General features: G+C 51.2%; 1 protein-coding gene across 1 annotated transcript; it reads right to left on the minus strand.

Annotated features, from left to right (window-relative positions):
• Positions 1-14,821: 14,821 nt before the first annotated feature.
• LOC130143405 (olfactory receptor 14A16-like) lies at positions 14,822-15,817 on the minus strand. The gene has a single exon (XM_056326090.1). It carries the CDS (start codon positions 15,761-15,763, stop codon positions 14,822-14,824), a length of 942 nt encoding a protein of 313 aa, XP_056182065.1. The 5' UTR covers positions 15,764-15,817.
• Positions 15,818-16,405: the final 588 nt, after the last annotated feature.

Raw genomic sequence — 16,405 nt, forward strand, 5'->3', positions numbered from 1 at the left:
ATTATTATCCAGCTGGGAGAAGGGAAACTGCATTTACGAATTTTGAAATGGGTTTTTCTCCCTTTCCAGCCCAGGAAGACAGTGGTTACACACCCTGAATTGTTTTCACAGCTTATTATCAAAGGGAGGCAGCGAATTGCAGATATCTCAGGCCTTGAGCCGACTATTACATATGTACCTGTGTCTCAACTTTATTTGGACTGGCCGTTGTGTGCTTCAACAGAATTTCAAATAGCAGCTGCTGATTTTTTGGGAACTCTCACTAGCACTTACCCTTCGGACAAACTTTTGCCGTTGTGATCTCATCAGCGCATTGAACATTTGCCTTTGCGATCGGAGGTTCCTTTAAAAGGGATAACTGTTTTTACTGATGCTGGGTGAAAATCTCAGAAAGCTGCAGTCACCTGGAAAGTAGGAGAAACCTGGGAACATAAACTGCTCCCTGGGGTGACCGGAGACTCTTTACAGACTTTAGAACTCCGAGCTGTTACTTGGGCATTTCAGCACTGGTTTCGAGAACCCGTTAATGTAGTATCAGACTCATTATATGTTGTGGGCACGGTACAGCGTTTGGAACATAGTATGGTGAAACCTGTGTGAAATCCTGTATTGTTTACTCTGTTGTTACAGTTGTTAACGCTTTTGAACCAGCATCGGGATGAATATTTTATTGTGCATATTCGCAGTCATCAGAAATACGGCGGTCTCGCGTTAGGTAACGCTCGGGCTGAGCAGCTTGTCGCTCCAGCCTGGACAGGTCCTGTTGTTAAAACCTTTGAACAAGCTAGGTTATCACATGAGTTTTTTCACCAGTCAGCAAAAGTGTTGGCCAGGCAATTTCACATTCCTGTGGCTGATGCTAGGGAAATTGTACAGTCCTGTCCTGATTGTCAGAAGGCAGGAGCTGGCCTTGGTTTGGGGGTGAACCCTCGGGGACTCCGACCCCTACAATTTTGGCAGATGGATGTAACTCGTATCCCAGAGTTTGGCAGGCTTAAATATGGGCATGTTTCAATTGATACCTTTTCCCTAGCGCTCTGAGCAACGGCGCAAGCTGGTGAAACAGCACGGCATGTAATTAAACATGTGCATGCTGCCATTATGGCACTTGGAGTGCCTGCACAAATCAAACCTGATAATGGCCCGGCCTACACTTCTTGGAACTTTACTCTTTTTTGCCAGCTTTGGGGTATATGTCATATCGCAGGCATACCACACTTTCCCACGGGACAGGCCATTGTGGAATGAGTACATCAAACACTGAAAGCGCTTTTGCAAAAACAAAAAGGGGAGAGGTACTGGGTCCGGCAGAGCATCTTGTAAAAGCGATATACGTATTGAACTATTTATGGTTTACAGGTGACAGAAATGAACCGCCAGTAATAATGCATAGTTTGTGTTTGAGATCTGGGGTAAACCAGTGTGGAAATAGTGTTTTTGGTCAATACCGAGATGTCGCTACAGGAGAATGGAAAGGACCTGCGGAACTAAAAATGACGGGGCAAGGAAATGCTTGCGTTTTTACAGATACCGGTGTTAGATGGATTCCGAGTCGCTGGGTGAGGCCCTGGCAAGGAGATCTTAAGAATAAAGAAGTACAGGATCCGGCTGAAGTAGAGGATCCGGCTGAAGTAGAGGATCAGGTTTGATTTCTTATGTTTTACAGGGCATGGGTCAATATCAATGGTAGCCTTATGTCCTGAGGCACTTCAACGACACCAGCATCGACTGAACTTGGTCTTGACCCCATGTGAACGCAGCTGCCCAGCTCAGAACAGGTCAAGAAAAACGACACAGCTTGTAGAGAGCGTGGTCTGAACTGTCAGCCTTGGGTTTTCATACATTGCACGTGGTGTGACAAGAAGACTTGGAGAGTCGCACGTGCATGTGATTGAGGTAGTGTGTTTAAATGTCACTCATGTAATGATCGGGTTGTGTTTTGTTCTGAAGGGAGCGAGTTGTCTGACTTTCTAGGTGTGTTAGCATATTGGTAATGTGCTGTTAATATGGAAAGACAAGCGTGAATACTTTGAGAATAACAGTAGTTTTCTTGAGGTTTTAAGCTACATTAAGGACCTTGGGTGAAGGGTTTTTAGCAGAAATTAGTTTCCGGCTTTTAAGACGCTTAGCTTTGCAGTGTCTTAATCAGAATAATAAGATAGTTGACAGGATTTGTAGAATTAGAATAAACGTTCCTCGAAGCTTGCAGGTGCATTGGAGCAGCTGGGAAAAGGAGGTAAAATGATGGCAACACCTCAGACGTAGAGCACAGCTATGTTGATTTGTTTTCCACCAGGTAGTGAGGGGATTTTTGCCGTTTTACCCAGAACGAATATTTGGCTAACATGGGCAAATTCAGCTGGGGTAACAGATTTTTGTCTGAGCTTGCAACAAGCAGATAACCCTTTTTGAACCTGTGTGATTGGTATGCCTTTGCAGGAGAATGAAACCGACTTTGATGGGTATTGGAATCCACGGAGCGTAAACCTGGCTAACAGAGAAAGCGGTTCTTGTTTAAGCCCGAACAGCAGATATGTTTGGCCCTCTATGCGTGGCGCAGCTTGGCAGAAAGCGGTCATTGAAAATTTAAATCAATTACATCAGTTACCTTTACAGGAGTTAGACTTACTGGCTAGCATTGTGCCTGTCCAATATGATAATGTTACTGCAACCGCAATGCCAGGTTGTAAAAGCATGTCACCGCAGCTCCAACCAGTGAATGGTACAGGAGTGATCTGGTTTGATAAACCGCGGCATAGTTGGTTTACAAGGCAAGGGGAGCAGGGCCGGTATGTACGTTATCTAAATGTCACAGGGCATTCCCTTTGGAGTGACTTGAGAGCCGGAAGGTTACATGTAAGCACCACAGGGGGTTTTAAACTTCCTCCAGGAGTGTTTCTGGTTTGTGGAGACAGAGCATGGCCCCGTATTCCCATGCGACCTGTTGGTGTGCCTTGTTACCTTGGACGGTTAACGTTGTTTGCTCCTCACGTGAAAGATTTATTAAATGTCAGTAGGGATCATGGGAGACCTATTTGAACTTTTGATGATACATGTAACGACAATGTACAGCTGCCATCAGTAGCACTGCTATAGCCACATCTATTTTTCTTCCAGGAGGAATGGCAGCCATGAATGCAAAAAATATACGTAGATTAGCATGCTGGGGTCAGAAACAATTTAATTTGACTTCATGAATGGTAAGTGAGCTACTTACTGATGTAGAGGGTGTTAGACATACTACTTTGAAGAATCGAGCTGCCATAGATTTTTTATTGTTAGCACACGGACATGGCTGTGAAGATTTTGAAAGGGATGTGTTGTTCCGATTTGTCTGATCACTCAAAAAGCATAACTCAGCAATTAGCAACACTGCACGAGAACATGAAGCATGTTACTGAAGGACATGATCCTTTTTCTGACCGGCTCAATAGCCTCGGGCTAAGGGGATGGTTGCAGATTGTAGTTAAAGGAGCATTGGTAGTGGTAATAGTGTTCTTGATTTTGATATTGCTACTTCCTTGTTTGTTTCAATGTTTGCAACGCATAATGAATGGGTTAATTAAACAGATGTCCAGAATGGGGTCTGGATTGCTCAAAAACAAAAAGGGGGATTTCTGGAGTGGCTGGAAGAAAACGGGCATATTATGAGCAACCCAGACCGAATAACTTGGTTGTAATAACAGGCCGCAGCTCTAACAAGCTGCAGGTGTTGTGAAGGACATGTGCAAGGCCAAGGGAGACAAAGAAACTGTGTATACACAGAGAGGTAAGAGAGTTGGACAGAAAGATGATAAAAACAGGATGCCTGCACAAGGGGGGAGCAGCGTGTTGGCACCGCCCTGGGACCAACAACTTGGGAGGTGGGAGCGTGTGAACGAGTAGTTTTAACCGATCACCTTTTACATAACAAAGCGTGCGTAGTGTGTGCATTTTTAGCTGTAGAGTATAAATTGGTGTGAGTCTATTAATAACGTGGCACTAACTTGATCACATTGGTCATATAAGTTGTGCCTGAGCCTACTGCGTCAACAACTACCATCTTCTCAATTCCCCAGGGAGTTTCTTGGTGCTTCCTTTTAACCAATTCACACATAATTTCCTCTGTAAATGTTAGTTGATGCGAAGGAGTCACCCGCCATCCATGATTTGGGGTTGCTTCAGTATATTAGCCAATTAATTGTTTTCTGGTGGATCCTGTGGGCTCTTAGGTCCTAATTTCTGCCGTTTCTCTGGCAGGACTAGCAATATTTGACTTTCAGCTGCTTCTTTCCTTGCTTGATCTGCCACTTGCTGTCCTAGATGCACCGAGCTATCTCCAAGGTGCTGCACTTTACAATGCAAAATTGCCAGCACCCTGGGTCAACTGGTCACCTGAAATGATTGTGGGGTCTTTGCCTCATAATTTGGCTGGGGATCCTTGAGAGGTTCAGAGTCCTCTTTCTTTCTTTCTTTCCAACAGCCCCATCGGCATGGTCTGTTCCAAAGGCAAATTTCAAATATGTCCATGCATTAAAAAAGCCTTGTCTGTTGATAATAATCCCAGTGCCCTTAGTGAGGCTGTGAGTTCTGCCTCTTGGGCCCACGTGTCAGATGAGAGGGCTTTGGCTTCTCTTCTCTCTCTGATAGTTACCACCACATGTCCTGCTCTTTGGGTCCCATTTCGCACAAAACTACTACCACCTACAAATAAGTCCCAGTCTCCATTTTCTGTTGGCGTGCCCTTTAATTCCACTCGGCTAGAATATACCTCTGCCATTGTCTTTAAACAATCATGAGTTACTTCTTCTTTTCCACCGAGATCATGTCATTTTTGCCCAGGTGTCAGTTCCTGGGCCTCTTGCATCGGTAATACTGTAGCTGCCACCGTGCGCGGACAGGTTGGCCGTCCTTTACTGACACTGTCCAGCTGTTTGGAAAAGCTCCCCACGGCTCTGCTCCATGGTTCCAGGCTCTGGGCCAACACTCCTAAGGCAACGTGTCACCTTTCATGCACAAAGAGTTCCAATGGGTTTTCTAGATTTGGGAGGCCTTGAGCTGGAGCACTCATTCCAGTCCGTTTCCATTCCGTAAATGCATCTCTGCACTCCTGAGTCCAGACGAGGAGGTTTCCCTTTCCTCCGACACCTTCATTTAGAAGTTTGGCAATGAGTCCCAAATTCATTATCCCTAAGTGACACCACCCGGCCATTCCCAGGGATGCTCTGAGCTCTTGTTTTCATTTGGGTTCTGGGATTTGACAAATGTCCCTTTTCCTCCAGCTCCAAGACTCTGCTGGCCCAGGCAAATTGTAAATCCCAAATTGGTTGCGTCTTCTGGGGTGGTCTCTGCCCCCTGAGCCTCTCAGTGACTTTTCACTGAACTCACTCCCAGTCATACACATCTTCCTTGCTGTAATGGGTTCTGTCTCGAGCCATTAAGAAACTTCTTCTCTCCTTCCCTCCCCAGTCAAGATCCAAAAATTAACACAGCAGTCTACATGTGGTGTTATGAGTGATGAGCATGGGAACACGATCACTTCCCTCACTCTCTTGGCAAGGCACTTCTCCATACGCTCCAGGGCCCTGCTGGCTGCCTCTGCTACCAGGTCACGGGCTGGGATTGTGTTTTGCCTTCTGTCCCCCAGCACCACCAGGGCCTTTTCTGCACAGACACTGCCCAGCCAGGCAGGTCCCAGGCCCTGCAGCTGCAGGGTGTTAGTCCATGCGAGGGAGGTGCAGGCTCTGCCCTTGGTCCGTCCTGCATCTGTGCAGCTCCTGCCAGGGCGGCCACCCCACCTGCCAGGGTTCCCCTCCACGGCATCCCTAGGGCACAGGGATGCTCCTGAAAATGTAGTGCCATCAACAGACGTTGTGGCAGTTGCTGTACAGGGCACAGGAGAAACCCTGTGCTGCCCACACTGCCCCAGTATGTCCCAGTGGCCTCCAGGTGGGGAGTGAGCCCTTCCCCACTGCTCTCTCAGCCTGACCATCCAGCTGGTGTTTTACTCATCTCTTTCTGTTCGCACCCAGAGTGTCATGGCCTCACTCGGGCAGAACACTGAGGGAGACCATGACAACAGTTTTGCTGAAGCTGAGGGAAATGACATCCACTGTGGAGCTCCTCACGCACAACTGCAGGCTGTCAGGTTGGTGAGGCAGGAGTTACCCTTGGGAAATCCACCTGGACAGTTACCCGCTCAGGTGCCAGAAATGTCACCCAAGGCGACTCTAACTGGTGGCACACCCCTCACCATGGGGGTTTGAGCAGCCTGTGGTTCCCCGAGCTGCACTTATGGACTCCTTCCAAGACAGATGCAACACTTACTTGTCCTTTCTCACAAGTGATCTCTGCCAATTCAAGGAGCTTTCAAAAGCGATACCTCAAGGAAATATTGATTTTATACCTGAACTTCACCATTATTATTAGTTATACTACGCCCTTATTTTCTCTCATCTTTAACATATTTGCACCTGAGCAGGAGACAGTGACGACTTCTGAAGTCATCTTTTCAGTAGACTGTCTCAGCAAAGGCTCTTTCAGTTATTCACCAGTTTGGCAATAAGCTTGGCAATAAGTCCCAAATTCATTATCCCTAAGTGACACCACCCGGCCATTCCCAGGGATGCTCTGAGCTCTTGTTTTCATTTGGGTTCTGGGATTTGACAAATGTCCCTTTTCCTCCAGCTCCAAGACTCTGCTGGCCCAGGCAAATTGTAAATCCCCAAGTGGTTGCTTCTTCTGGGGTGGTCTCTGCCTTTTCCCAGGGTACTTTGTACCCTGCTAGCCCCCAAAGTTTAGCAGGTCCTTGTTATAGAATCTTCTTTACTACTGGTTGCTAGCAGTACGTCACCTACCTATTGCAGCAAGGCGACATTTTCCTACCTCTTTTGCCAGCTTTCCAACTCACTGGCTAATTGATTTCCAAAGACTGTAGGGCTATTTTTAACTCCTTGCAGTCATACAGCCCTGCACAGCTGGGTTTCTCGACCAGTTTCAGGGCTTTCCCATTTGAAACCAACCGATTGGTGACTGGCAGAGCCAGCACAAGGCAGAAGAACGCATCTTCACATCTCATACAGTAAACCATTCCTCATTCTCCTTCAGGGTGGTCAGGAGGGCATACGGGTGTGCTACTGCCTCATGGACATCTTGCACAGTTGCATTTATAGCTCGTGAATCTTGCACCAGTTTATATTCTTCTGAATTTGGCTTCCTGAGAGGTAATACTGGAGTGTTATGTTCTGATTGGCATTCTCTTAGTAACCCAAAATCTGTGATTTGTTCAGTTAAGGACTCCAACCCTTTCCTGACTTGTAGTTTAACTGGGTACAGCTTTTGACTTGCTGGTCTGCCATTTGGCTTCCGCTGGATGATTACTGGTTCCCCTGCTTGGGGTTGCCCTGGTGTTCCTGAAGCCCATACAAGAGGTATTGCAGCATTTGTAACTGCTTCTGGTATCTGCTGTAGCTCGGCTTCCTTCTGCAACATAAAAACGTGGGCATCCCAATCTTTATTGTCAGGAACATGGTTCCTTTGAGGAAGCCCAGGTGGCACCTCAGGTAGATTTGGTTTCTGTCAACCAGCAACTGAATGCCAGCCCTGCAGTGCGTCACGGTCTGACCCAAGTTCATCCAGCTGGTCCATGAACAGGAAGCCCATCACAGTGGGGGTTCCAATCACCTGGCTACTCCCACACTCCCCTGGTACTTATTCCAACAATCCTTTGCTCAGCCCCGTGAAGATACCATCAAAGAACCAGTGCATGGTTCTCACAGTGTTCCTGGATCACAGCATATGCAAACTGAAGCACATTTTCAGCAGCACCATGTCCTCCTGGAGGTCAGCCTCCCCTCCCCCACAGGCCTTCAGGGGCCTCAGCAGCACTGCAGCTAGCCAAGCCTTCTTCTGCCAGGGCTGCAGAGCCCAGCACTGCTTTTCTGGCCTTGCAGAGGGCAGGGCTTCCTCTGCTGGTGCGCTTAGATTGCCACCGCCACCCACTCCAGCGGGTCTCTGGTCTCCAGCACAGCACGGGCACACGCTGGGTCGGGGGCGCTTGGTACCAGCTTTGCCCGAGAGAAGCCTGAGCTTGGCCCCAGCGCTACAGCTGAGGTGCTGCAGCCCAAAAGTGCACCGATGGCTTGGGACTGGGGCTCAGGCAGGAGGAGCTGGACTTCCACATGCTGTCATCGTGCTGGATATTGATGGAGTAAATCATGATATTGATGAAATAAATCATGACGGGTGGTGGGACAGGCCACAGTGGTGCGGCGGGGAAGGTGTGGGCTTTTCACGAGGGACAGGCCAGGAAGCTGAGGAGGGGATGCTCTCCGTGTGCAGGCACTTGTGGCACGTGCGGATCTCCTCTACGGGGTGTGCAGCAGGTTGGGTGAGCCCTTGCAGGAGAGTGTCAGCGAGAGGCCGGTTAGTGTGCCATCCTGGTGGGAGACACAGCACCCGCACTCAGGGTACGGCAGTGGAGAAAGGCTTATCTAAGCAAGCCAAGGAAGTCTGCAGGTCCATGATCCCAGCTCTTTTTGGGGACTTCATGACCCTGACGCTTTCTGGAAGGGGAGCACAGCAGGATACACCCTGTCCAGCTGGTGTCGGGGGTCTCTTGAGACAAATTCTTTGCACAGGTGTCAGGCCAGCAAAGGTGACGCTCACCTGAATCTGGTCCTTGCCAAACAGGCAGTGCTGCTGAGGGGTGTGAAAACCAGTGTCAGCCCTGGCTGTAGTGCTCATGAAATAGGGGGAGAAGACTTTAGCCTCTTCAGGGGACTTGTAGCGGTAGTCCCATGGGCAGCAGCACTCAAGGACAGCAGAGCTGTGTACGGCTGGTCATTCAGGAAAGCATTTTCCAAGCAGAACTGTCCATACCGAGGAGCAGGAAATCAAGCAGACATGCCAAGAGAGATCCTTGGCTAAAGAAGGAATTCCTCAAGAATCTCCAGAGAGAAAAGGAAGCATCCTGGAGGTGGATGCAAGGGCTCAAAGAGGAATTTAGAAATAGGGATGTCTTCAGGGAAGCCAAAGCCTGCTTCGTATGGGGTCTTGCAAGATGTTCAAGGGCATCAAGAGGATCTGTCTCTACTTGCAGAACAGTTTAAGAAATAAACTACGCCCCTGTGTGGCCACTGCTGAGCTTAGTAAGAGCAGGTCTAGATAAATTGAACATCCTCCAGGTCCTCTTTGCCTTAGTCTTCCCCAGCATCGTGTCCCAAAGCTTTGTGCCTGAAGGCAGGACTCTGGAGGGAACCAGCCAAGTGTGGATGGGGATCGTGTCAGGAGTCATTTGACCAAATTCAATGCTTCCCACTCCAGGGAGGTGGAGGGGCGGCATCCCAGGGAGCTGTGTGAGCAGGCCGATGTCCCAGTGAGGCCATTCTCCATCCCCACTGGAAGGTCATAGAGACTGGAGGAACTTCCTCTTGACTGGAAGCACCTGTGAATCTCGTGATACCCAAGAAGGACAAATTGAAAGTCCTGCCCCTAAAGTGGACCGAGGCCCTGCGATGACTCAGGGCAGGGACTGCCTGGCTGGGCCCTTGGTTTGCATTAGGCAAACTAGGAGCCACCAGGAAAGGTGACCAACAGCCTCCTGGGCTGTATGACCAGGAGCACAGCCACGGCAAGTCATTCCCCCCCTCTGCTTCCCACTTGTTTCACCACATCTAGAGTACTTGTCTAGCTTTGGTGCTCCGCAATAGCAGAGAGACACTGGCACGCTGGAGCCATTTCAGTAAAGAATCACAGAGATGGTCAAGGCTGGAGCACGGGCCCTGTTAGATCAGGCTGAGGGAGCTGGGCTGGTCCACCCTGGAGAATGGAGGGCTTTTGTGGGAGGATGTAAGAGCCTTGCGTTGCCTATGGCAAGGTTTCCAAGTACTCACTGTGGTACAAGGCAGGAGCACAGGAAGCAATGAACTGAAGCAAGAGCGCTGTCCTCCTTCTTCACCTTCAGCCTTCAGAGGTAGTGGGTGATTCCCCCAGCTCCCTGGGCAGCCTGTTCCAATGCTTGACCACCCTTGCAGTGAAGATGTTTTTCCTCATATCCAATCTGAACCTCTCCTGGTCTAACTTGAGGCTGTTGCCTCTTGTCCTGTGACTTGTTATTTAGGAGAAGAGACCTACCCCCACCCATCTACAACCTCCTTTCAGGTACTTCTAGAGAGCAGTAAGGTCCCCCCTGAGCCTCCTCCTCTCCAGACTGAACAAGCCAAGTCCCCTCTGCTGCTCTACAACAGACTGGGGCTCCAGACCCTTCACCAGCCTTGTTGCCCTTCTCTGGACATGCTCCAGCACCTCAACATTTCTCTTGAAGTGAGGGGTCCAAAACAGAAACACAGTGTTCAAGGTGTGGCAGGTCACCTTGTCCCAGAAGGAGATCAGATTCATCAAGTAGGACCTGCCTTTCACAAACCCATGCTGGGTGGTCTTGACCTCCTGGTTGTCCTGTGCTTCCTGTTGTATGTTGCTCAGGAGGATCAGCTCCACAACCTTCCCTGGCACTAAGATCAGGTTGACAGTCCTAGGAAGTATCCTCTTTTCTATGCTTCTTGTAGGTGGGCACCACTTTGACTAACCCCCAGGCTTCTGGTGACTCCCTACTTAGCCAGGACTTCTGACATTCACCCCGGGGTGATGCATTAGAGAAACAGACCAACGATTTTCACAGTGTTCCTGGATCACGAGATGTCCATAGCCAAGGACACTTTCCAAAGCACTTTGTCCTCCCTGGACATGAGGTTCACCTGCACCACAGGTCCTCTGGGGCTGCAGAGGCAACACAGACAGACATGTCCTCTCCTGCCACCACTGCACAGTCCAGCCCTTTGTCCCTCTGGTCTTGAGGAGAGCTGGGTTTTCTCTCCTTAGGGACATTTCATTTCACCGTTAACAGTGCCACCTGCCAACCACCCCAGTATGCTCTGCAGCAAAATTTAGCAGGCATTGGGCTTTGGGTACTTGGTACCCGCTGTTTTTGTTACATGTTTGATCTTGGCCGTGGTGCCACAGCTGAGGTCCAATGCGTCTCTTCTCTGCCATAAAGAACCTAAATCAGGGAGAGCAAGGGGCCAAACTCTTACTTAACCAGTGTGAGGAAGCCTTAGGATCAATGACCTCACATCTTACTGGGGACTTTTATAACCCTGTGGGTTTACATGGCAAGGGTTTGGGAGTGGTCATGGGGTTTGTAGGGCTGACAAAGGTGAGAAGAGGTCAAGAGTTGGCCCCATGGCCAAGAAAGCCACATTCAGCTGGCTCTGAAATGGACCTGCTACCTCCCTGAGCTCATAAGTAATTCTAGCGGCACCTCTGTGAAAAACCAATGGAAGAAAGGACATAACACAGTGTGCAGCATTTGTAGGAGAGAAAAAGTGAGAAACAGGGCACGGAAACAGCCCTACAAACACCAAGTGAGTGAAGAAGGAGGGTGGGCCATGAGGGAGAGGCTTGGTGGGCTCATGGAGGCCAATGATCAACCCACCGACCCCGAAATTTCCAGGACAGCACAGTGACAATGTTCCTTTAGGTGAATGCAGGTTCTTTACATCAGCGTTTTAGCACCGCTGCCAGATGAGCCAACAGCTGTGATGGTCAGCTGGATCTGAAACCCTGTGTCACCCCTGTCCACCTTGGCTCCAGCAGCAAAGGAATTATGGAATCTCATGTCCCAGGGGCGGTGAGGCAGGAGAGCAGCAGAGTGCAGGTGCCAGGCCTCAGACTGGCAGGCTGTGGCCAATGCTGGGAACTTTCACAGGGCAGTATCACTCAAGGGAGAAGAATTCAGTGCAAGTGGTCACAAGGAGGCCATGAGGCCCCAGGGCCAGAGGACAACTCGTCTTCTCATAGGCCTTGGTGGCAGAGACAATGGCCGTACGCAAGGGGACAGCCCTTGGGTTCTCTTGGTGACTTCCAGCCTTGCCCGTGCCCTTTGCCTTCCATCTCACGTTGCCCTACGCTGTCCCACGGCTGCTGCTTTTCCCCGGCAGGCCGCAGGCACCCATCTGGCTTCCCCACCGTGCTCTCACCCTGCCCTTGCCGCACATGCACTGATGTCTGCCCACCCTCACACGCTGTGCCTGCAAACACACAGACATGGACTGATCTCACACTCCTTCTGGGCGACGTCTCCCACCACGGCACAAGCCCCTGAGTGACATTTCCTCCTCCTGACCTCCAGTCTCCACTTTCCCAGCTGCACTGGGTGGCAGTGCTTCTCCCTCCTGCTCTTCCCTACCTCCAAGGAAAGCTCCACCACCTGGGAAACCACCCTTCAGGCGGGCATCCCGACCCGTCCCCCTCCTTGTGGCCTTTCCCCTGACCATGCCACGGCCTCACCGCGCTCTTCCAAGGCTGCGAGCCTTTCAGCTTCTCGCATAGACACGAGCAAGCCGTGTGCCTGCTGCGGTGCAGTCATGTCCTCAGGCAGCAGCGATGTGACAAGCAAGAAAGAAGCCCCTTGGTTCTGCTGGCCTGCCCGAGACACGGGCAGATGGAGCTTAACAGCACGTGTCCCAGCCATGAGTCAGGGGCTGCCCTACGCGCTGTGTCAGGCAGAGGCGACCTCACCGCCCCTTTCCCAGGCACATTGCTGCTGGTGGCCTGTCCCCTCCGCAGGCAGAACTGGCCTCACTGCCCCCGTCACAGCCATTGGCTTCCTGCTGGAATGTGAGTCCCTGAGACACAACTGACCACGAGATACCGTCCTCAGCCGTCACCCTCCCCGTGGCCCAGCACCCAGCAGATGAAGGGAAGCTTCTCTCAGCCAATTTATCTCATGGATTTCCTACCTACCATTTGGGTGGAAGAACAGTCCTCAGGGGAACTGCTTTGTTTCTACTGGACCATGTATCGTCTCTGCTTCTGCGCCTCTGTTTTCCCTTCTTCCCCCTGCTATCCCATCCCAGCTGAGCTCTCCAGGGAAGTGAGTCAATGAGTCCTAGAATATCTCAGGTTGGGAGAGGCCCCTGTAAATGCCCTTGTCCAGCTGTCCTGCTCAAGGCAGGGTGAACTGGATGGCATCTCTCAAGGGCTCTGCCCACTTTGGCATCATCCACAGAAGGGTGTGGAAAGCCACTTTGTCAGCTTGTACTGGGAGACAATAAAGACATTCAACACAGTTGGCCCAACTGCTTGCACTGGAAGATGCCACTAGTCAGTGGCCACCAGGAGGACTTGACCACTGGTGACATTTGGTCTTGAGCCCCTGTGGCGTATGATGCACCGACTCTGGGAGAGGATCGAAGGCACGAAGACACTCAAAGACACCTCGAAGACACTTTATTAATCAATAATCAAGCAAGCCTTTTATACCTTTGCAGGGGGCCGACGTGTCAGCCTGTAACTGTGCTCAGCAATTTTCCACTCTGGGCTCTTTTTTTATTACAGACACAGCAGCTCAGCAACTCCCTTTATCTACAAGGCCACAAGCTCTGCAGACCACTCCCTAGCTTCAAGTTTCTCCTCTTGCTCCCATGGCTTCCTTCCAACAGGCATAACTGTGTCTCTCTCCCAAGGTCGGGTTTCGCTCCCTGACGCTGTTGAGCTAGCTCGAGAGATAGCCACAAGCCCCCAGCCAACTTCCCCCCACAGTATCCTCCATTTCTTCACTCCAGAAGTCACCCATCTGCCTATACAGAAAGTGCAGGAGAAAAAGTCAAAACCCTTGCAAAGGTTCAAGTACAAACCATCCCCTTCTTGCCTCAATACGTATGGGTGCAGCAATCCCTTTGATGTCCCACAGTTACCTGGAAATGGCTGCAGCAGTATTTCCAGCGTCATTTCCCCAGACACTAAGGTGAGGATGACCAGCCTGTATTTCTCCCAGTTGTCCTTCTTGCTTTTCCTGAACAAAGGCTGGATGTCTGCCGTTTCCCAGGACCCCAGAACCTCCCTGATTGCTCGGACACATTTGAGGGCACCATCCAGAAAGGGTGCCGTGATCAGACCGAGGCACTTGCAATGAGCCTGCCCAAGGCGGGTGAGATGAATCTCCCTGGGACAGTGGCCTTTGTTCCTGCAGTCACACACAGGAACGGCCGGGCCCTGGGAGGTGTCCCCACCTCAGCTGGCCTCATGCACTGCTGCCGTGGTTGAACCCCAGCCTCACGCGCACAGGGGTGCTCAGAGGCACGAGCCCGTCCCTGGCACGTGCGGAGGCAGAGCACTGCAGCAGGCACAGTGACTGCCTGGCCTCCTGCTGCCCCTGCCAGAGGCTGGCAGCACCTCAGCCCGGGGGTGAAGCGCCCTGCTCGGCACCTCGCGGAGATGGCCCTCGTCATGAGCAACGGGCACGGGGACCTCGGTTCAAGGAAGCACGTTGCAGTGCTGCATTCAGGTGGTCTCCACAAGTCCAGAACATATTATGGAGGCCAGCACCGTCACAGAGTGCCCGTTGCCTGCCCCTGCCTGCGCTCACAGGACTGCCACGCAGCACGGCGGTGACCAAGCTGCCAGAGCACTCAGGCCTTACACCAAGGCATGGGGTCAGAAGGAGAGTGTGGAAGTGGAAGGAGGACAGCACTGGAGAGCCAAGGGCTGGTGTTCCCTGGTACTGCTGCCATGCCAGGAACCTTTTCCCCTCTGTCTGTGGACACAGGAACAGTCCCTGCATCTCCAGAAAGGCCTTGGAAGGAAGAATCCCAGCAAAAATAAAGTTGCCTAATGGCCCTTTGGCTTTGTTAGATGAAGAGAGAGCAGGGCACCTTCAGAAAAGAAAATCACAGAAGGAATTAGAATGGGGACGATACCTTTGTCAGAAATGAAATACCATGAGCAACTACAACAAATTCAGAAGACAGTCTGGGTCTGTGATGAACTACATTATAAATTTTATTCATAATTTTATTCCTTCAGAAGAACATCCAGTTATCATTTTGCACATTGCACCCTTCAGCTCCTGGTTCCTCATGCTGTAGATGAGGGGGTTCAGTGCTGGAGGCACCACCGAGTACAGGACTGACACCACCAGGTCGAGGGATGGGGAGGAGATGGAGGGGGGCTTCAGGTGGGCAAACATGCCAGTGCTGAGAAAGAGGGAGACCACGGCCAGGTGAGGGAGGCACGTGGAAAAGGCTTTGTGCCGTCCCTGCTCAGAGGGGATCCTCAGCACAGCCCTGAAGATCTGCATGTAAGACAGAATAATGAAAATGAAACACCCAAACACTACTAAGACACTAGACACAATAAGCCCCACTTCCCTGAGGTAGGTGTGTGAGCAGGAGAGCTTGAGGATCTGTGGGATTTCACAGAAGACCTGTCCCAGGGCATTGCCTTGGCAGAGCGGCAGTGAAAAAGTATTTGCTGTCTGTAGGAGGGAGTTGAGAAACCCACTGGCCCAGGCAGCTGCTGCCATGTGGACACAAGCTCTGCTGCCCAGCAGGGTCCCGTAGTGCAGGGGCTGGCAGATGGCCACGTAGCGGTCATAGGCCATGACGGTGAGGAGAGAACACTCTGCTGAAAGGAAAAAGACAATCAGGAAGAGCTGTGCAGCACATCCTGAGTAGGAGATGTCCCTGGTGTCCCAGAGGGAGTTGGCCATGGCTTTGGGGAGAGTGGTGGAGATGGAGCCCAGGTCGAGGAGGGAGAGGTTGAGGAGGAAGAAGTACATGGGGGTGTGCAGGTGGTGGTCACATACTACAGCAGTGATGATGAGTCCGTTGGCCATGAGGGAGGCCAGGTAGATGCCCAGGGAGAGCCAGAAGTGCAAGAGCTGCAGCTCCCGCGTGTCTGCCAATGCCAGGAGGAGGAACTGGGTGATGGAGCTGCTGTTGGACATCTGCTGCCTCTGGGCATATGGTCCTGTCACAGGAGAAAAAGACAGCGATAATTTAGGGGAGACTTCTGCAAGCACAATCAAAGCCATTTCCCACAGACCATCCCCCCGTCACACACAGACATCCCTCTCTTTTCTCGGAGACCTTCCTGCAGCTGTGTGGCTGCAGCCCTGCTTGGTGCTGGCCGTGTGGGTAATGAAGAGCAGGGCATCTGCCCACGGGCTCTTGACCAGCCAGCCCCACTCTGCAGCAGTGGGTGGGGGCAGGGACCAGTCCTGGTGTTTAACTTTGTCCTCTGAAACCAGTGCCAACGCAGAAGGGCTGGTCAGCGTCTGCAGCGCCAAAGCTAAGGAACGGGAAGGGTGAAGGCATTGTAAGAGAGCTTTAGTTTTTTTCACAGCTCCCCCCCATCTCTCCTGTTGAGTATTTTCAGATGTCAGAAAAGCAGAGCATTTTTGCTGCCCTCCGGTGGAACAGAGTGAGGTCTGTGAGGCAAGAGGATTGCCTGTGGGTGAGTGCCCAGTGAGGGGAGGTGGTCTGTCCTTCTGGTTCCCAGTTTCTGTGGGCTTGCACCTTCCTGAGATGAATGGTGGCCACACTCCCATGTTACCCTGAAATACCACAAGGCACTGCTGAGAACGGTC

Source organism: Falco biarmicus, unplaced genomic scaffold, assembly GCF_023638135.1.
Source record: "Falco biarmicus isolate bFalBia1 unplaced genomic scaffold, bFalBia1.pri scaffold_27, whole genome shotgun sequence".
Classification (NCBI taxonomy): domain Eukaryota; kingdom Metazoa; phylum Chordata; class Aves; order Falconiformes; family Falconidae; genus Falco; species Falco biarmicus.